The sequence below is a fragment of the Ovis aries genome, chromosome 1 (genome assembly GCF_016772045.2).
Source record: "Ovis aries strain OAR_USU_Benz2616 breed Rambouillet chromosome 1, ARS-UI_Ramb_v3.0, whole genome shotgun sequence".
Classification (NCBI taxonomy): domain Eukaryota; kingdom Metazoa; phylum Chordata; class Mammalia; order Artiodactyla; family Bovidae; genus Ovis; species Ovis aries.
The window spans coordinates 154,977,584-155,000,325 of record NC_056054.1 but is presented as its reverse complement, the minus strand read 5'-3'; the positions used below and the strand labels follow the sequence as shown (position 1 = coordinate 155,000,325).

Sequence of the window (22,742 nt, the reverse complement as noted above, 5' to 3'; positions counted from 1 at the left end):
AAAGAATGCTCAAACTACTCCACAATTGCACTCGTTTCACATGCCAGCAAAGTAATAGTCAAAATTCTCCAAGCCAAGATTCAACAGCATGTGAACCATGAACTTCCAGATATTCAAGCTGGATTTAGAAAAGGGAGAGGAATCAGAGATCAAATTGCCGACATCCAGTCAATCATCAAAAAAGCAAGAGAGTTCCAGAAACATCTATTTCTGCTTTATTGACTATGACAAAGTCTTTGACTGTGTAGATCACAACAAACTGTGGGAAATTCCTAAGGAGATGGGAATGCCAGACCACCTGACCTGCCTCCTGAGAAAGCTACATGCAGGTCAAGAAGCAACAGTTAGAACCAGACATGAAACAATGGATTGGTTTCAAATGGGGAAAGGAGTATGTCGAGGTTGTATATAGTCACCCGACTTATTTAACTTATATGCAGAATATATCATGTGAAATGCTGGGCTGGATCTAGCACAACCTGGAATCAAGATTGCCAGGAGAAATAACAATAACCTTAGATACGCAGATGACACCACCCTTATGGCAGAAAGCAAAGAGGAACTGAAGAGCTTCCTGATGAAAGTGAAAGAGGAGAGTGAAAAAGCTGACTTAAAACACAACATTCAAAAAACTAAGATCATGGCACCCAGTTCCATCATTTCATGACAAATAGATGGGAAAACAATGAAAACAGTGACAGACTTTATTTTGGGGGGGCTCCAAAATCGCTTCAGATGGTAATTGTAGCCATGAAATTAAAAGATGCCTGCTCCTTAGGAAAAAAGCTATGACCAACCTAGACAGCATATTAAAAAGCATAGACTTTACTTTGCCAACAAAGGTCCATCTAGTCAAAGCTATGGTTTTTCCAGTAGTCATTTATGGATGTGAGAGTTGGACCATAAAGAAAGCTGAGTGCCAAAGAATTGATGCTTTTAAACTGTGGTGTTGGAGAAGACTCTTGAGAGTCCCTTGGACTGCAAGGAGATCTATCCAGTCAATCCTCAAGGAAATTGGTCCTGAATATTCATTGGAAAGCCTGATGCTGAAGCTGAAGCTCCAATACTTTGGCCACATGATGCAAAGAACTGGCACATCGGAAAAACCCTGATTCTGGGAAAGATTGAAGGCAGGGGAAGGCGATAACAGAGAATGAGATGGTTGGGTGCTATCACCGACTTCATGGACATGAGTTTGAACAAGCTCTGGGAGTTGGTGGTGGACAGGGCAGTCTGGTGTTCTGCAGTCCATGGGGTCTCAAAGAGTCAGACACAACTGAGCAACTAAATAACTGAATGAAAAGAGAGGAGAAACTCTCTTTATGGAGTCTAATCTGTATCATAAGAACAATTCTAGTCCTAAATAGGAAAAAAATAACAATGCAAGACAGCCCAACTAATCAAATAAATGACAAACTAGCAAAACAAACCAGATTGGAAACAAACACTTAGAGCAGAAAGGAAAAGCTGATGATTTCATTTGTTATTTTGTTCTTTAGTTGTAAGTCCTGGCTGACTCTTTGTGAACACATGGACTGCATCCTGCCAGGCTCCATGTCCATGGAATTTTCCACCCATGAATACTAGGGTGGGTTGCTATTTCCTTTTCTAGGGTATCTTCCTGGCCCAGGGATTGAACCTGGATCTCTTATGTCTCCTGCTTTGGCAAAAGGATTCTCTATCACTAGCACCATATGAGAAAAGCTAAATTCAATGCTAGAAGAAAGTTAAGAAATGCATATCTATCCAGCAATAAGGGAATGAGAAATTGGAAATTTGAGCATAAGGCAGGACTGGAGTTGTTTATAGAGAGATTGGAGCCAAGCAAGTGTCCAAGCTGAGGAAAGAACACAAAAGAGCAGATTTACCAGATACATTAGAATACTTTTATTTAGGAAATGAGAAAAGAGAGAATGAAATCCAGTATGTCTGAGAGAAGTCAAAAGAAACTAATATCATAGGAACAAAAAAGAATTTCTTTAAATATTCATTGACCTACATACTTACATTTAAATCACATCCAATATCTTGACCTCTCAGTTCCCCAAACTTCTCATTTCCAATAATCTTTTGTTAGCACTACTCAGCCATAACCCCACACTAAACTTCATCATTATCATTTCTTCACTTTCTTGTTTATTTCAGTTTTTTTTCAATCTCAACCTCCCATTTTTCAGCTCACTATTCAACTCATCATCAAAGCCTCCAATCCTAAATAGTGAGCCCACCGTTTACCTTTATTTTCTGATCCCTTGCTAATTTTACCTGTCTTTCATTAGTATTACTATGCTATTAATACTTTTTTTTCCCTTTCCCATCAGTGGTAGTTAACTGGTTAATTATCAGCCCTAATGAACCCAACTTTTCTATCTTCTCTGTCTGAACATCTAAACTAATTGGAAAAAAAAAAAAAGAATGAAAAGGTGAATGGCTTGTTTTAAAAATACTGTTCTTGAAATTATCATGGAAGAATGCACACGAAGAGCAATGAAAGGCGATTTTAAAGCAAACTAAATTTCATTACTGGGTCTTTGAGAATTTCATGACTAAAAAAATAGTTTTGTTTTTCAGATAGGTGGAAATATGCCTCAAGAATTATCATAAATGATTAAAATATTATATCTACACCTTTCTGCCTTTTCTAACTCTTTAACATAATATTTTAAATATTTATTTTTTCAAAATCTATATTTTGATACAGCTGGTATCATCAACTGTTAAGTTGGCTCTGTCCTAACATTTCAAATATTTAGGGCTGGATTAGTACAGTAAGCGAAGAGGGGAAAAAATGAAAAAAAAAATGACTTGAAATTACACAGTTAAAGAAAATTATTTAACTGCTTCTCCTTAAAATATGTAAATTTCCATTGTACTTCTAGCTTGTTGAAGTTATTTGCATCTCATTTAATAAATATGTCCTTGTGTATTTGTGTGTGTGTGTGTGAGAGAGAGAGAGGGAGAAAGAGTAAAAGGGTTCTGTCCTTTCTTCTTCATTGGTCTCTACTCTCTTGATTTTAGACATCTCTGGGTGTGTTACTCAATCTCTTGCTGTTTCTTGCTCAGAATAAACACGATATTTCCCATACTTGAAAAATTCTTTTCTATGAAAAGCAATTTTTTCCCTTCTATGGCAGTTTGAGAATCCCAGTGATTCCTGTTGAAAGGATCAACAATGAAGTCCCCTTTCAAATATCATCATCGGTACTTCTGCCTGATAGGGTCAAAGGTGTTTAATGCAGTGACGAATGAAGTTGGTTTGAAGCAGAAAATCCAGCCTGCTTGTTTCATTAAATTGCAAGTTGAAAGTCTGGTTCTGAACATATCTACTCATGTAAATTCTGGAAATCAATGATTGTACTAGTATAGTGTCAAGTAGGAGGAGTATCATTACATTAAAGATTCAATGTAAATGGGACAATATCATCAATGTTAACTTCATCATTAGACTTAAAATCTCAAGAGAAAATATAAAATGGATTTCTTCCATCCTGATTAATCTGAGCACATGCTACTTAATTCTGATTTTTTAAGGTACTTCTTGCCTACAAGTTTAAAAGCTTGCAGTAGAAATAGAAAATAACCTATATGCAAGAGGTAAGTGCTCTTTAAGACAACTTGAAAATAATGGCATTTTTTTAGAGTGCCTGTGAAATCCTGGACCACTTTTTACTGATAAGGTAGTGTTCACTGATAATTATTGTAACACTTTTGAGAAACAGAGAATTCACAGTATAAACTATATAATTCCAGACAATTTGTGGCACAACAAATAAAAGATTATCCCCAGAAAAGATAAGGTTGCTATGATCCCGAAGAAGTGACAGATTTTAGCACTGAAGGAAAAATATTCAAATTTGTGACAAATGCTTAAGCTAATCTCTCAAGGACTTTATGCTAAAGCAAAACAATTACCGATCCCTTATCTACACTTAACATTTTTTGCCCCGCTTTGGTAAACACAGAATATTAATTCCTGGTTAAAAGATCAAGAAATCTTAAGTAAACATTCATTCCCTCATCCAAACAATAATAAGACCCTCTGTGTATGTATATTAAGCTTAAAATCACTATGATTTTTTTTTAATATTTTCTTAAGAAAATATTCAATGTCTTTGAAAATTAGTAATTCCTAGAAACTTCCTTTGACTAAGACAGACTTTGGAACATTTTCAGGTTGTTTAAATCAAGAACTTATGAGTCTGCGTTTCTCAGAATCTGTCACTTTCTCAACCTGTGTACATTATAAAATCAATTTGATACCATATGAAATGTATCTATAAGCATTCTATTCAGCCAGATGTATGAAAATCATTCAGATTAAAGGGCATGTTGCAATAAGAGGGTCCTATTTTTCATATAAGAGTTACTTTACAATCCATTACTTTCACTACTATAAAATTGTGTTAATTGACCTTATAAGATCTAATACTTATGTTAAACACTGTGTCACCATTACAGAACTGCTTCTGCTCCATGACTTATTTCTTTGCTAATATTAAAACCAATGGTCTTGGAAAAGTAAAAGTGCACATCATTTATCTGGTAACTGGGGAATTAAATCCTCCATGTAAGTAAATGCTGGAGATAATTGAAATTTAAGATGAAAACATTTGCAAGTATATTTTAATCATTTGAATGAAATCCTTCTCAAAGGATGGAATTTTTCTGCATTATTAATCACAACATACTTAGTGCCATTCAGTTGGTTTTTTGGAGCTAAGATCTCTTCAGTTAGAACACACATTTTTGTGTACTGATAGTTTTAGAGGAGCTAAAGTGATCAGGATTTAGCTTGTTCTTTTCCTGAATGTCCCCAAGACCCAGTTTCACCAGTTAGGGTTAGCTTAACATTTTTCAAATCCTACAGGAAAAAATATATTTTACAGCTTTACATGATGCATAAGCATACGTACAAGAAATAAAAGCGTGTTCTTTTCCTATTCTATTTCATTCATATTTTTCTGTAATAGCTTATGGAAAAACCCAAACAAACTTTTTGGCCGGCTCGATATTATTTTTCCATTGTATTTTGGCTTTTAAAAAGGATTTTTAGGCTTCCCTGGTGGCACCAGTGGTAAAGAATCCACCTGCCAATGCAGGAAACACAAGAGGCATGAGTTTGATGCCTGGGTCAAGAAGATCCCCTGGAGTAGGAAATGGCAACCCACTCCAGTATTCTTGCCTGGAAAGTTCCATGGACAAAGAAGCCTGGCAGTCTACAATCCAGGGGATTGCAAAAAGTTGGACATAATGCAATTCAGTTTTTAAATCTGAAGTATATTTAATTCACAATGTTCTTAGTTTCAAGTGTACGCCTGTCAGAATTTAAAAGTGGGGGGTGGCAGTTAAAATTGATCTGATGACTCATTAATGTCACTTTTTGAAACTTCGAATTTGTGCCCTACTGTGAGTTCCTATGGTCTCTAGGTCGTTTTGTGCCTATGTGCAGTACGCAATGTACTCAGTTGCTCAGTCATGTCTCTGCAACCCCACGGACTGTAGCCCACCAGGCTTTCTGTCCCTGCAACCCTCATTTCTTGCATCCCCTGCATTGGCAGGTGGATTTTTCACCACTAGAGGCACCTGGGAAAGCCCCTTTGTCCCTAAACTCAAAACTATTATAGTTTTAATCTTGTTTCCTTATGGCCACCTCACTATGTTCATCTGTGTACCTATAATTTTCAGGGGTGGTGCTAAAGTCCATCACAGCTCACCATTTTAGAAAAATCTGCTGATCACAAGTCACAAGAGTCTGTCCTTTTCTCCTGCCTTTTTTTTAAATTTCATCTTTCTCTCTCCTTTCTCCTTTCCTTAAAATTTCCCAGAGATTTCTGGTACTTTGTATTTGAAAGAGTTTGGCTTTCAAGGCTATCAACAATCACTGACAGACTCTCTTCATTCTAATTGGAGGTATTTGCACATGTTCACTTTCTACAGTTTGGGAACTTGCTGTTTAAATCTTTTTCAAACTTCAAAGTTTAGAGGTTCATGAATGATAAAGTTATATCTAGAAAAGTGAGTCACTATCTACCATACTGTGTTAAAACACATATAATGCAAGAAAATTTCTTTAGGTCATTCAAATAAATGGCTTTTCACAGTATAAAAATTTTCTCAGTTGCACCATTAATTGAAATAATACTAAATATATGCAGTGATTCTGAATTAATTCGCATTTTGTTCTCTACATTTATTTGCAAAAATTATAGTCAAGAGATTTTCCACAAGCACAAAGTAATGCACTTCAGAGTAAGCTAACTGGTGATCACTAGAAGGATATTATTAATAACTATAGCTTTATGAAACAAATAATATTATGGGAAAAAATGCAAAAAAAAGCAATTCTTATTGAATGGGACTTGTTGAGCAATGGGTTAACATGCTTTTCAATCAAGGATAAAGTATAATATTTCAACTTTTATACATTAAGAGTGATTTTTGTTTCTATACCTTTTCTACAATTACCATTTTGATGACTGTTTTATATAAACACAAAAGCAGTGTTTACAGAGCTTTAAATAAAGGGCAACATGCTTAGATGCAATCTCATAATTAATATATCAAAAAAACAGATTTTAAAGTCCATGAGCTCAAAAATTTAATCAAGTAAATGATGACATCGCTCCACAATGGGGTCTTAAAAATAGAGAGGATTCTTTAGTGTTGGAGTTTTCCACTGAATATTTACATAATCCCTCAAAATAATTGGGTTTTTGTTGCAAGAAAATTGCTTACCTGGAAATGTTCAAAAGTACATTTTCTCTATGGATCTATAATCATGATTCTGCAAGCTCTCGTGTGACTTTCATGAGACATAGGCTCATTTAATTGAAAATGATTGAGTGCCCAGCACACCACAGATGCCCAGCCTAAATAACAGCAGTGGAGATTACCAGGAGTCAGCTTCTTGTTTCAAAAACAAAAACAAATATATTCGGTCTCATTTCCAAGATAACCACTTATGTGTTTCCAGAGTGTCAATGTGTGATTAAATTTTGAAGCCATGAGATGGAAGCAAAAGACCATATGGGCCTCAGAAAAGTAATTCATATGAAAGGACAGCACATGGATATATATATATTTTTTAAATTATGAGCACTTAGAACTAATTGCCCAGTATTATTCCTTTAAAACACTTTACAAAAAAACTGATTATACTGCCTTTAATTTTTAATTAATTAATTGAGACAAGTTTATACCTCTCTAGATATCAGGACACAAAGTGGGGGGAAAAATGATTTAAATTCTCTGTAACATTTATCAATGAAGGGCTGACTTTATGAGAGTTTGTAGATGAGTCCCTCATTATGTTTATTCCACGAATTATTTTGGTGATGTATTAAGGATTGCTTTTAGCAAGAAAGACACACTTTGGGGGAGTGTTCTCTTTGAGCTTCCTGCTTATTATAGTCAACCCCTGAGGCTGTGCATTGTAGTCCAATACACTGGTATTATGTTTGCATTGATATTGTTTTGTAGTTACAATGTGCAGGCCTAATCATCTCAAATATATAAAATTAAGAGCATAATATAATTAGCTTTTAAAAAAACATATTTAATAATGGAATAATTATTATGTACATAATCATAAAATCTAGGCAGAACTATTTAGATATATGTAGAAATTCTTTATATAATATTTGGATATGCCAATGCAGGTTTCATTCATAACTGATAATCTTCTATAATTAACTAAAACATAGGCATTCCTAAAGTTTATAAGAACTTTCTCATCCTTGTCAACTTCCCTGGGTTATCCTGAAAAGCCAACATGACAGAAGTGAAAATACTGTGAAAATAAGAAAATGTAACCATCAGTGATGTTAAAATTTCTTAAAGTATTTTTGTAATCCCCATTCTATCATTTATTTACTGTGTGACTAGAAAAGGTCAAATAACCTCCACAAGGCCCACTGTCCTTATCGATAAAATGAAAACAGTCTAAGGGTCTTTGTAAACCTTTTACAACAGGGTAATTTTGTGGTTAAAATAAGACTAGCATAAGGGAACTGGGAAACATGCTAGAACGAGGCTTTATACAATGCAAACCCTGGATTATCAACCACTCATGAACCCTGTTAATCACTTAGTCTTGGTTTCTTAAAACCTTCCAGATCTCTTCTTTAGCTTTCTGCCAAACTAGCTAATGGTTAATCTCTTTCATCCCAGCTGAACTTCTTCATAGCATCGACTTTTCCACTTTGGGGAAGCAGAACTCATTCTCTACCCATTCTAGTCCTTTCCAATTTTTCTAAGTGTTTCTTCTACTATAACAGTATGGAGGGGCTATTCCTATGTCCCAGGACTTTCTCATTTCTAGCCACATTTTATTCCTTAACAACTATTCATGCCTCTGTCTTTCTTTTCTATAGCTCATTATTATTATCATGATTATTATTATTAAACCTCAACAAAACTGCCATGCTGCCTGCCAGTTTTGCCATGACTTTAGTTTGGATTCCTTTGCTGTTCAAACATGCTTTGAAAAGTCACAGATCATCATCAAAGAATGTGTTTATTCTGCTTATTACCTTGAATTTCAGAACCATGGAAGAAGTGTGAGATAATAACTCTGTTCCCAGGGTTGCCATAGTAGCCCAGTATCAGCATATATATTAAATACGTAAGCAAGACTTCAAAGTTTAAAAGTTGATGAGGTACACTATGTACTTTTTGACAAAATAATAACTTATCATCCTCATGGCTATTACTTATTATGAAATTACTTGGAGGCTGAAAGTGTTTTAAAGATAGAAATATATGTGCAATTTGTTTATAAGGTTTTATTTTCTAATTTTAGAGAATTAAAAATAGTTGGTATATTTACATTGGCAAACTATGGGCTTTGGGGTAAAAATGATAGGTTCATATATATTCACTGTACTAAACGTACCACTGCCATGAGGGATGTCAATAGTAGGACAGGTTGGACATGAGTGGGGATGAAGGTCACAGGGATAATCTGCACTTTCCATTCAGTTTTACTGTGACCCCAAAAAGTAAAGTTTATTAACTAAAAAAAATTGATTTGATTATGTGACTTTTTCAAGACCAGTCAGGCCACAGATATCTACAGATTTATAATTCAAAGTTACTTCTATTTCTCTTTCTACCACTCACACAGTTTTTTCTACCCCAGAGCATGATAACTTAGGCATTATATCTGAACATAAACAGAGACCTAGATGATTATTTAGTAGGCTTTCTATAGTTCAGATGGAAGGAGAGAGACAATTACTGTGTAACTAACATCTATTAGGCATTAGGTCAAATCATATTAAATTGTTATCACTATAGATCATCATCTTTTCTCAAAATTTGGGAAATAAAAATGAAAATGGAGCCTGAATTGCTGATAGAGTTCCCTAAAGTGGAGCCAGGAGGCTATTAAGAAATGTGACTTTTACATATCTCAGCCTGAATGGGATCTAACCGTTTGATCTGTTATTGTCCTAGTTAATGTATACAGATCATCAGCTAGAAACTCAAGATAATTATTGGATCCATATCCTAAAATAACTTGTAGCAGCCTATCTACTTATTCGATTATCCTAAAATAATACGTGTTTCCTTACATACAAATATTTCCTGATTCACGTCAGAAACAGTTACAATTCTCAGCAGGCAACTTTTAACAACCTCATGGCTTTTTGGCTTTACAAGCCCCTGATTTTTTCTCTTCACCTGAACACTCTTTTGGTTTAACCAGAATCTCTGTCTACTGAATTGTAATTTCTAAGATCCCAAATAAACTATTTTATTATTTGCAGCCTTCTGCACTGTTTTTCTGTTGACAAATTCAAGTTTTGTTCTGTTTGGGGTAGAACATTTCACTTGGCATAAATTGCTTTCTTCAACTCCTGGTTGTTTTCCTCATTTCTTTGGGCTGTGATTGGATTATGTGACAGGAAATAATCTGTGATTTGTAAAAAGGTACATATTAGACTGAAGAAAAAAAAAACAGATGATATAAAACTGTTTTGCCTTAATGTACAACGCATTTTTAAATCTCTGTTATGCTAACAGGACAATGCACCAGTATGTTCTTAACAGATTCCTTCTTAAATTCTAGATCATTTTGAAAATGGATGTGTTCCTCTAAGTGTTCCCTTAAAACACCTCACTATAACATGTGATCTATCTTCTTAAGGATTAAAATCTTTCCTCTTATACAGAATAGCAATGGTATGTGCAATGCAATTACATAAACTACAGTCATATCAAGAACATAAAAAAATTGTGGTTACCAGAGGTAAAACAATAAATATAACATGAACATAATGCTGGAGGTATGGAAAAATTTATCAATACTTATAATTATTTTCTTTTATAGAATAAATACCAAATATACATTTATTTGGCCTACTTATTAGAGTGTTTTAGACATTTGATTAAAATGAATGATGATTATTTAGCTATAGCATGTAGAGGGCAACCCCACGCCATTTAAAGTCATAATTTTATTATACTATAACATCTTTTTTTCCACCTGTACTTCTATAAATGGAGAACAGTGCTGCCTGAAAGCTGTCTGGGAATTCAGCCAAAGAAAGAAGAGGTTGCAAAAACTCGAGGGACTTGAAAGAAAAGTAGCTGGCATTAGCTTGGTCCTCACTTTAAACTAAAATTAAAATAAAAGACAGACATGTACAGTAATCTCTCTTTTAAAGAAAAAATAGAATGCCTCTATAGTAATGTCAAGTGGAACAATTTGATCCTGGCCCAAGTTATACAGCTGTTCCACAGCAAAATAGCAAAAGGCTTCAGTCCAAAGCAGGCAAATAAGGCATGATTGTTCATAAACAGTCACTGGGGCCCTCACATTTAGAACAAAGAAAACAGCGTTAGCATACAGGAGGCCAGGTTAGGAACATGAGTCTAAGTATGACATGAGTCACACCATCGTTTTGTGACTTATACAAAAAGCAGCGGTGAGTTTTTTGTCTATTAACTTGCATAATAATCATTAATTGATTCATTCTTTAGGAACTCATATATTGGTCAAATATTTTTAAGAAACAATAAAAATTTGTTCATGGGTTAAAGAAATTATTGAAGTCAGCAACAAAATGTGAAGAAATCATAGATTTATTATCCGTTCCTGATTCTCACCTGCTCATTAAAGGGGGATCAGATAAATGGTAATAATAACAGAAATTAGGTACTTCAGGAGTCAATTAGAAGCTGAGAAGCTAAGGCACAGTGTTGCTTCTCAGTGAATCCAAAATAACAGAATGGGGAATCAGGTGTAATGGAGAACTTTGACTGTGATTAACAGAATAAAATAGGAAATTCTAACCTGATCCTTGGGTAAATGTGATATTACAACTTCATTTTTACTCATACTCTTTACAGGCTCTTTCGATCCTATCTAAAATATGAACAGCCTGTCTACTATTTTTTTTTTTTAATCTTAAAACTTCTGTTTGATGCAGCATTCTTTTCTCAGCCCTTTTCAATTTTTCATGATTCATTTTCTGAAATGGGTTGGCTTCTCATTTTCTTTGCCTTCCCATCACCTAACTCCTTGATTGTTGTTGTTATTGTTCTGTCACTAAGTTGTATCTGTCCGTATGCGACCCCACGAACTGAAACACACCAGGCTCCTCTGTTCTCCACTATCTTCCACAGTTCGTTCAGATTCATTACAACTGAGTTGGTAATGCTGTCTATCCATCTAATCCTCTGCTGCCCCCTCCTCCTTTTGCCTTCAGTCTTTCCCAGCATCAGAATCGGCCACAGTATTGGAGCTTCAGCTTCAGTAACAATCCTTCCAATGAATATTCAGGGTTGGTTTCCTTTCGGATTGACTGGTTTGATCTCCTTGCACTTCTAGGGACTCTCGAGAGTCTTCTCCAGCACCACAATTCTAAAGCGTCAGTTCTTCTTTGGCACTTAGGCTTTTTTATGGTCCAACTCTTAAATCCATACGTAACTACTAGAAAAACCATAGCTTTGACTATAATAACTCCCTGATTAATCCATTTCAGTTCCCTTTCTGTTCTATTTGCTCTAGTGAGATTTGTTTTCTTCATAATCAGAAAGAGTATTCTCTTATTGTTTTGGTCCTATCTGCCTCATCTGGCATTGTTGGAGATGGAATGTAAACTAGAGAGGCTAGCAATGAGACTGTCTTTAAAGATGCTAATATCTTCATTTGTAGGAAATGACAGTTACTTTGAAAATGCAGAAGGGTGGGTTTTAACAGAATTGGGACACTAGAGAAGTAGTGGCCTAAAGGCAAAAGGGAGTCAGAGAATTTGGCTATATCTTTAATGTCAATGGCCTGAAGGTCTACAAGGAAAGAAGAGAGTTGGGAATAAGAATATAATACAAGTGAATAAGTCAGTGTACATTTACTTTTGGACCATAGCATATAGAATAAAACAGTATGATCTATAATGATAAAGACTGAATATAATAATCATTTTAACCCATACGGAGCTTAGGAGCTAATTGCTCAGAAGACACTATACTAATTAGAGAATTTTCTATATGACTGTAAACTGTGCTAGAAATGGTCAGCTTGGTATGAATTTGGCAAGTTTCCAGAATGAGCATAAATACAGAAGAAAGTCTGATACAAAAAAAAATAGCAACAGTGAAATGTGTTTCGAGATGAGCCAGTTCTCAAGCATCTAGAGCTTCAGCGTCAGTGCTGCTCACTATTGTAGGACCAATCCTATTTTTTCAAAAGTGACTTTGACTAACATAAGTGACAATGACTAACATAAGTGACATTGACTAACATAAGTGACAATTTAGACTCAGCAGTTGAAGTAGCAGAAAATAGCTGAAGAAATGTAATCTTTGGGCAATGATTGAACTGAGGGTTTTTTTTTTTTTTTAACTTATAACATCATTCTTTTATTTCTAAAGAAGATCTCTAACTTGGGTATTGATAGCAAGGAAAGGTTACTGTTTGGTTCTTGTTGCTTATAATGACAATTAGGTTTTGATCAGCATTCAAACTTGGACACTAGGTAAATGCCATGAACTTAAGTTTAAATCCTGACTCATCCATTTAAAATCTGGATGGATTGGGAAAATTGATTAACACTGAGCTTTAGTTTTCCTTTTTGTAAAATAAGAAGCCTTCTTATTTCCATTGCTGATGGCAAAGTGATATTAATCAGGATCTTTCTGAGAAAGATGACATTTTCTATTTCTTAAACTTCTGGGGCCTTTGTATTTTTAAATAAAATAAATATATGAGATTACTATTTTTCATTCATCTGCAGTGCAAAGGATTATTGCATATCCAAGCTTATTTCCAGGTAACTGAAACAGAGACCCACAATAAGGCACTTTCATTCAGCCATATCTGAGCTGAGGAAAATGGATTATTTACATAACTAATTACATAGATCACAACATAAGTATTCACTGAAAAAAAAAGATAGTGAAAGTGGATATAGAATTAAAGAGAAGATCATTGACAGGTAACTATGTGCTATTTGAGCTGGAATGTATTAATTCTCAAGCATTCTATATATTATACTTCCCATCTTCACCTCATTTAATTGTGTAAGTTGTACACATATTCCACATGTACACATACGTATTTTGGGGCAGAACTAAGGTAAAAGTCAAACTCCTTTGCTATGTCCTGACCCTGATCATGTTTCTTCTTCATATCTCCAAAGGCTGACCTCTGAGGTTACAGGAGAAAAAGAAGCAAAAGAGAGAGACAGGGAGAAGGGAAGAGGGAGAAATGGGGGAAAAAATCAAAAGGAATAAGAGAGGAAATGGAAGGGAAAGTTAGGAAAGAACCTCCGGTATGACAGATAGAGAATTGGGAGTAAAGAAATTGGATTTCATTATGTCTAAAGCAGACTAGGTGATGGAATTCCAGTGGAGCTATTTCAAAACCTGAAAGATGGTGCTGTGAAAGTGCTGCACTCAATATGCCAGCAAATTTGGAAAACTCAGCAGTGGCCACAGGACTGGAAAAGGTCAGTTTTCATTCCAATCCCAAAGAAAGGCAATGCCAAAGAATGCTCAAACTACCGCACAATTGCACTCATCTCACACGCTAGTAAAGTAATGCTCAAAATTCTCCAAGCCAGGCTTCAGCAATACGTGAACCGTGAACTTCCCGATGATCAAGCTGGTTTTAGGAAAGATAGAGGAACCAGAGATCAAATTGTCAACATCCGCTGGATCATGGAAAAAGCAAGAGAGTTCCAGAAAAACATCTATTTCTGCTTTCTTGACTATGCCAAAGCCTTTGACTGTGTGGATCACAATAAACTGTGGACAATTCTGAAAGAGATGGGAATACCAGACCACCTGACCTGCCTCTTGCGAAATCTGTATGCAGGTCAGGAAGCAACAGTTAGAACTGGACATGGAACAACAGACTGGTTCCAAATAGGAAAAGAAGTACGTCAAGGCTATATATTGTCACCCTGCTTATTTAATTTATATGCAGAGTACATCATGAGAAATGCTGGACTGGAAGAAACACAAGCTAGAATCAAGATTGCTGGGAAAAATATCAATAACCTCAGATACGCAGATGACACCACCCTTATGGCAGAAAGTGAAGAGGAACTAAAAGCCTCTTGATGAAAGTAAAAGAGGAGAGCGAAAAAGTTGGCTTAAAGCTCAACATTCAGAAAATGAAGATCATGGCATCTGGTCCCATCACACCATGGGAAATAGATAGGGAAACAGTGGAAACAGTGTCAGACTTTATTTTTCTGGGCTCCAAAATCACTGCAGATGGTGATTGCAGCCATGAAATTAAAAGACGCTTACTCCTTGGAAGAAAGGTAATGAGCAAACTAGATAGTATCTTCAAAAGCAGAGCCATTACTTTGCCGACTAAGGTCCATCTAGTCAAGGCTATGGTTTTTCCAGTAGTCATGTATGGTTGTGAGAGTTGGACTGCGAAGAAGGCTGAGTGCTGAGGAATGATTCTTTTGAACTGTGGTGTTGGAGAAGACTCTTGAGAGTCCCTTGCACTGCAAAGAGATTCAACCAGTCCATTCTGAAGGAGATCAGCCCTGGGATTTCTTTGGAAGGAATGATGCTAAAGCTGAAGCTCCAGTACTTTGGTCACCTCATGGGAAGAGTTGACTCATTGGAAAAGACTTTGATGCTGGGAGGGATTGGGGGCAGGAGAAGAAGGGGATGGCAGAGGATGAGATGGCTGGATGGCATCACTGACTCGATGGACGCGAGTCTGGGTGAACTCTGAGAGTTGGTGATGGACAGGGAGGCCTGGCGTGCTGCAATTCATGGGGTCGCAAAGAGTCGGACACGACTGAGCAAATGAACTGAAAGCAGACTAGAGCTGATTACATTTCTTTCTTAGTTAAAGTACTGAATGATTAAGTGAAAGTCACAGTCAAGTCTGACTTTTACAGTCCATGGAATTCTCCAGGCCAGAATACTGGAGTGGGTAACCTTCCCCTTCTCCAGGGGATCATCCCAACCCAGGGATCAAACCCAGGTCTCCCCATTTCAGGCAGATTCTTTACCAACTGAGCTATGAGGGAAGCCCCTAAAATACTGAACTTATAGCTAAAAGTCTGCTGTAGCTGTAATACTGAAATGCAGTCACATTTAGAGAGCATACTAGTTGATAGTTGAAAAGTGTTTTGTATAAGCAATTTAAGCTTATCAGTGGTAAAAACTATGAAAGTGAATTGCACAGGATATATAGAGTAGAGCTACTAAAATGTTTCTTTAAAGAAAAAATGGTTAAATTGGCAAAATGCTCTTTGTCAGTATATTTTTAATCTCTAGAAAATAATTACTGGAAGAGAGAAGAGTTCTAAAATATCAATTCTGTAATTCTGTAACAACAAAAGCATGAATTCACGTAGTGTGTTAAAAAATATAAGACCATAAAATTCAGGAAGCTGAAATTTCAGGCTTCTGTATTAAAATTACTTTAGAAAAGTTTCACATGTGTTACTATGAAATCTACACTTAAATATAAATGTTATTAGAAAAAAATTTTTAGTAAATAAGTTTGATTTGCACAAAAACTATCCCATACAGTTATATATGTTTCTTGTTGTTGTTTAGTCAAAGTTGTTTCTGACTCTTTGAGACCTCATGGACGGTAGCCTGCTAGGCTTCTCTGTCCATGGGATTTCCCAGGCAAGAACACTGGAGTGGTTAGCCATTTCCTTCTCCAAGGGATCTTCCTGAATCAGGGATGGAACCAGCATTTCATGTATTGGCAGGTGGATTCTTTACCACCTGGGAAGCCTATAGTTATATACAGAGAACAATAAAATACCTCCCATTATAATTTAACAGAAATGCAAATCAATGGAAATATCTTAAAAGATCAAATAAATGACTTTCAGTTCCAAGTAGAGTGTTACCATAAAGTGATCAAAGCACTTTCCAAAGAAATAATCCTTATTTGACATCCCATACTTGAATTTTCTATTAATATATTTTCTATTGATATATTTCCAAGAGTTAACTTTCTATAAACATGAATGTCAAACATAAAATTGTAGAGTCAAAGCGATGTTAGAACTCATTATGCTAAAAGTGAAATCTCTTTTTAATTGAAAATATTTAGTCTCTGACCCTTTCATTCACATTAGCTCCAATTATAACACATCAACAAATTATGTCTCATGGGGTTACATTAAAAGTGTAGATTTGATTTCTCTTATGAAAATGATTTTCCATGTAACTAAAACATGGACATATTTTGAGGATTCAATGTTTTCAGAGCTTTTCATGAGAGAATTAAATTCAGCATATGTGACTTCTATCAATCTGATGATGTGAAAACAGTGATTGATGAAGTCTATACTCCTTTCAAATTGAAATAGTGGGGAAAAAAGGGGGGGGGGGATCTCGGTTGGAAATCTTCCCAGAAATTTCACTAAATGATAAAATACAAGACCAATCTTCCACAGACACTTAATGAAGACATGGTTCAGGGGGATTTCTTTTCTGAGATCATTTTGCCCAGCAAGAAAAGACATAAATTGTGGATTTTTGCAGTTAAATCCTGCAATCAAAGCAAGATAGGATAAAAAGTAAAAATTTTTATTGCTCATTAAATCACTTACAGTGGTTTTCCTTTGGATTCACAAGTCAAAATTAAAGGCTGTCCTTCTTGTGGAAAAGGAGTAGATGGTATAATCTTAACTGATGGTGTATCTAGAAAAAAAAAGGAATATTAAGAAAGGTCATTAAACACATGTAAAGCTATATATTTAATAACTATATATCAGGGTATATGTTCAAGCCATTTCTTATAATTGTATATATTTATAAAAGGTCTCTTAGTGAAATAGGGTCTGAAGTTTAAGAAGCTACCATCCATCCAGGAAAAGCTTACAAAAATATCTGAGTACTTATGAGGGCCACTGCTGTATTATTTCTGAAATCTGAATTTAAAGGTGAAATTGCAAAAGTAGTTCAGATGAATATCAAGCATTTCATACAATTGTTTCTTCAACTATTATAGATGGCTATGAATACTATTATTATGGACTGAATGCATTTATGTACATTTGAATAACAACACTCTCATTGTTGCAGGAATACCAAGGACTCACAGTAAGAAACCCTAAAAGAACTTGAGACCACTGTCTCACAAGAATTATGCAGAATCTTTTTGAAAATGCAGTAATGCCCCCCTTATCACACACTGTTTGCTTTTTGTTGATGTATTACAAAACCAATACAATATTGTAAAGTAATTAACCTCCAAGTAAAATAAATAAATTTATATTTAAAAAATTAAAAAAATAAATAAGGCACAGTTAGCAAATTATCTGAAATAGCTATTTAGAACATCAATAAATATTAAAATGTTGTTAACATAATTGTTAGAAAGTTATTTCCATTTAACAATAAAATCATCCTTGGTGCAAGAAGATACAAAAATACCTTGAGACATTTATATTTATAACTTTTATGCCATGTCAGTCATTTCAGTTCCTCAGTAGTGTCTGACTCTTAGCGACCACATGGACTGCAGCATGCCAGGCTTCCCTGTCCATCATCAACTCTCAGAGTTTATTCAAACTCATACCCACCGAGTTATGTCATGTAATGTCCTTTAACCAATCAGTCACTGTTTTTACATCATAATTACATTATGGAATCAATCATACTACATAGATAAAAAGGAAAATAAACTAGAAAAAAGAGTGTAAACAGGTTCATTCCTTTATGAGACATTGCTGGCCCTAGCTTTGTGTGGCTCCCAGTCAGCATGGAACTCTCTCCTTTTGTTTCCATATCTTCAACAATAAACAAAATAAGCTATGAATGCTCCATGAAGTCACAGCTATTCTCACCTTTCCCTTAGTTGTGAACTATCTTTAGGTTATATTCATACTCTGACTTTGATGGCAATTAAATAAGTATCAATCAATTGGGTACTGTTTAGGTTATTTGTCTAATTCAGGAAAGTATTCTGATTTGTCCTTAGAGAACAATGAACTGAAATTATAAAAAGAAAGAGGAAAGTGAAAGAGGAGAGTGAAAAAGCTGACTTAAAACTCAACATTCAAAAAACTAAGAACATGGCATCTGGTCCCATTACTCCTTGGCAAATAAATGGAGAAACAATGGAAACAGTGACAGACTTTATTTTCTTGGGTTCCAAAATCACTGCAGATGGTGACTGCAGCCATGAAATTAAAAGACCCTTGCTCCTTGAAAGAAAATCTATGACCAACCTGGACAGCATATTAAAAAGCAGAGACATTACAGACAAAGGTCCATCTAGTCAAAGCTATGGTTTTTCCAGTAGTCATGTATGGATGTGAGAGTTGGACCATAAAGAAAGCTGAGCGCAGAAGAATTGATGCTTTTGAACTGTGGTGTTGGAGAAGACTCTTGACAGTCCCATGGACAGCAAGATAAACCAGTCAATTGTAAGGGAAATTAGTCCTAAATATTCATTGGAAGGACTGATACTGAAGCTGAAGCTCCAATAGTTTGGCCACCTGATGCAAAGAACTGACTCATTTGAAAAGATCCTGATACTGGGAAAGATTGAAGGTGGGAGGAGAAGGGGATGACAGAAGATGAGATGGTTGAATAGCATTATCGACTCAATTTACATGAGTTTGAGCAAGCTCCAGGAGTTGGTGATGGACAGAGAAGCTTAGTGTGCTTCAGTCCATGGGACTGCAAACAGTTGGACACGACTGTGTGACTGAACTGAACTGAGAACAGTAAAGAAGATCCCATGGAAGGCCTTATATCATACTTATAAATTATTTATACTTTTCAAATACATTTTTTTCTAAATCCTCTAAAGAAAAAAATACATTGAAGACAATCAACAATAATATCCCATTTATAAATAGGCATGCCATGTATACCATGGTAAAATACTGTAGCATAAAATAAACCAGGAAGAAAAATTACTTCAAAGAAATATGATGTATATTGTCATATTTTTAAACAGTAGAGTCAGACACGACTGAAGTGACTTAACAGCAGCAGCAGCAGAAAAATAATTTAATAAAGAATTGAAATATACTCAAATTTTTATTACCATCATCATATTAATGGAACCAGTTACCATGATGATCATATAATTTTGCCCAAGTAGAACACTTTTAAAAGTGAAGAGGAAATATCTGTTTAATTATACAGAGAAACAAATATGAACCAGAATGATTCTGAGAAAATGAGGGCTATCATATTTTAAACTTTGACCATATGTAACATATACAAGGAGAAAGCAATGGCAGCCCACTCCAGTACTCTTGCCTGGAGAATCCCACGGATAGAGGAGCCTGGTGGGCTACAGTCCATGGGGTCACTAAGATTTGAACACAACTGAGCGACTTCACTTTGACTTTTCACTTTCATGCACTGGAGAAGGAAATGGCACCCCACTCCAGTGTTCTTGCCTGGAGAATCCCAGGGACGGGGAGCCTGATGGGCTGCTGTCTATGGGGTCGCACAGAGTCAGACACGACTGAAGCGACTTAGCAGCAGCAGCAGCAGCAACACATACAAAGTTCAGTTTCATTTTGACATAAAAATAAAGCTTCAGTTCCAGAGAAAAATGTTACAGAAGATCAGAAAAGTGTGATCCTTGGAAAGAGAGTTGTTAGCATGTGTATCTGTTGTTGCTGTTCAATCAGGGGTGTCTGATTCTTTATGACCCCATGGACTGCAGTGTGCTAGGATTCCCTGTTCTTCACTATCTTCCAGAGCTTGCTCAAACTCTTGCCCACTGAGTCAGTGATACCATCCAACCATCTCATCTTCTGCAGTCACTTGCATCCAACCATCTCATCCTCTGCAGTCATCACTGCAGACAGTGACTGCAGCCATGAAATTAAAAGACAGTTGATTTGTGGAAGAAAAGCTATGACCGACCTGGACAGCATATTAAAAAGTGCAGACATTACTTTGACAACAAAGGTCAATCTAGTCAAACCCATGCTTAGATATGAAAGTTGGACCATAAAGAGAGCTGAGCACTGAAGAACTGATGCTTTTGTACTGTGGTGTTGGAGATGACTCTTGAGAGTCCCTTGGATTGCAAGGAGATCCAGCCAGTCCATCCTAAAGGGAATCAGTCCTGAACATTCATTGAAAGCACTGACTCTGAAGCTGAAACTCTAATCCTTTGGCCACCTGATGCAAAGAGCTGACTCATTTGAAAAGACCTTGATGCTGAGAAAAATTGAAGGTGGGAGAAGAAAGGGACAACAGAGCATGAGATGGTTGGATGGTGTCACCGACTTGATGGACATGAGTTTGAGTAAGCTCTGGGAGTTGGCCATGGACAGGGAAGCCTGGTGTTCTGCAGCCCATGGGGTCACAAAGAATCGGACATGACTGAGCGACTGAATTGAACTGATCTCATCCTCTGTCTTCCCCTTCTCCTTTTCCTTCTGCCTTGAATCTTTCCCAGCATTGGGGTCTTTTCTAAGGAGTCAATTCTTCACATCAGGTGGCCAAAATACTGGAGCTTCAGCTTCATCATCAGTCCTTCCAAAACTATTCAGGATTGATTTCCTTTAGGATTAACAGATTTGATTTCCTTGCAGTCCAGGGGACTCTCAAGAGTCTTCTCAACACCACAGCACAAAAACAACGTCTTTGGTGCTCAGCCTTCTTTATTGTTCAACTCTCACATCAGTACATGACTACTGGAAAAACCATAGCTTTGACTAAAAGGTCTTTGTTGGCAAAGTGTACCTCTGTGTGTATCTGTGATGATTAATTTCACATATCTACTTGATACCATGGTGTATCCAGATATTTGACCAAACATTCATTATTCTGAGTGTTCTAGTGAGTGTTTTGGGAAGCAATTAACATTTCAATCAGTAGACTGAGTAAAGCAGATTTCTCTCCATAATATGGGTAAATTTTATCTGATAAAATTAAGGCCAGAATAGAACAAAAATGCTATTGTTGTTTAGTCGCTTAGTTAGGTCTGGCACTTTGTGACCCCCATGGACTGCACCACACCAGACTTTCCTGTCCTTCACTATTTCCCAGAGTTTGCTCAAAGTAACGACCACTGGATTGAGTCCATGATGCCATCCAAATATCTCATCCTCTGTTGCCGGCTTCTCCTCTTACTCTCAATCTTTTCCAGCATCAAGGTATTTTCCAATGAGTCAGCTCTTCACAAAGTATTTGGCCACCACATATTTTGGTGGCAAAAGTACTGGAGTTTCAACTTTAGCATCAGTCCTTCCAATGAATATTCAGGGTTGATTTCCTAGGATTAACTGGTTTGATCTCCTTACAGTCCAAGAGACTCTCAACAGTCTTCTCTAGCACCACAATTCAAAAGCATCAATTCTTCAGTGCTCAGACTTCTTTATGGCCCAACTCTTACATTTGTACATGACTGCTGGAAAATCCATAGCTTTGACTAGATAGACCTTTGTCAGCACAGTAATATCTCTGCTTTTTAATATGCTGTCTAGGTTGGTAATAGCTTTTCTTCCAAGGAGCAAGCATCTTTTAAATTTCTGGCTGCAGTCACTAACTGCAGTGATTTTGGAGCCCAAGAAAATAAAGTCTTTCACTGTTTCCATTGCTTCCCTATCAATTTGCCATGAAGTGATGGAACTGGATGCCATTATCTTAGTTCTTTAAATGATTAGTTTTAAGGCTGACCCTCCCACAAATAAGAGAGAATTCTTCCTGACAGCATTTGAGCTTGCACATCAGTCTTTTTCTTTCTGCAGATCAGGGTGAAATAGCTGCTCTTCTTGGGACTTGAGCCTACTGACTCTCAGACTAGAACTACAGCATCATCTCTTCTGGTTTCTCAAGACCTTTGCACTCACACTGGAACTGAGGCAGGGGATAGGTGGCATCCAGGCAGAACAGTTTCTCCCTTGTGGACAGAAATCCATAATAGCAGAAACTCTATAAAAGCAGGATGATGGAGGAGGCTGGGCCCTGCCTAAGTAGGAGACAAAAGACCATTCCTCATTCTCAAAGTCAAGGTGACCTCCATGACTACACAAGTGCAGAAAAGCTCCTTGGAGGTCAAAAAGGGAGCAGGTATCACCTCATAGTGATGTCAACTACCCATAAGCCTCTTCATTAGAATCCATCTTGGCTAAGAGATGAGTATCCATAAATGGGAGGTTCCTAAGATATAGCAAATGCAGACTCACAACCAGGCAAATCAAAATGACTGGAAAAGGAAACCCAGGAAAAAAACAGTCCCCATAAAGTGACTGAAACCACCACGAAGGCACAACTGTCTCTCTGAGTCCACCATGTGTCTATTCACACACCTGTAC

General features: G+C 36.3%; 1 protein-coding gene across 3 annotated transcripts in view; it reads right to left on the bottom strand.

The window, feature by feature from the left end:
• The window catches only part of CADM2 (cell adhesion molecule 2), a 1,291,443-nt gene that overhangs the window by 133,480 nt on the left and 1,135,221 nt on the right, over positions 1-22,742 (bottom strand). For all 3 annotated transcript variants that reach the window (XM_042230370.2, XM_042230374.2, XM_042230375.2), the window contains one exon: positions 17,055-17,145. In XM_042230370.2, the coding sequence (XP_042086304.1) occupies positions 17,055-17,145 (91 nt within the window). The remainder of the gene's footprint in view (positions 1-17,054; positions 17,146-22,742) is intronic.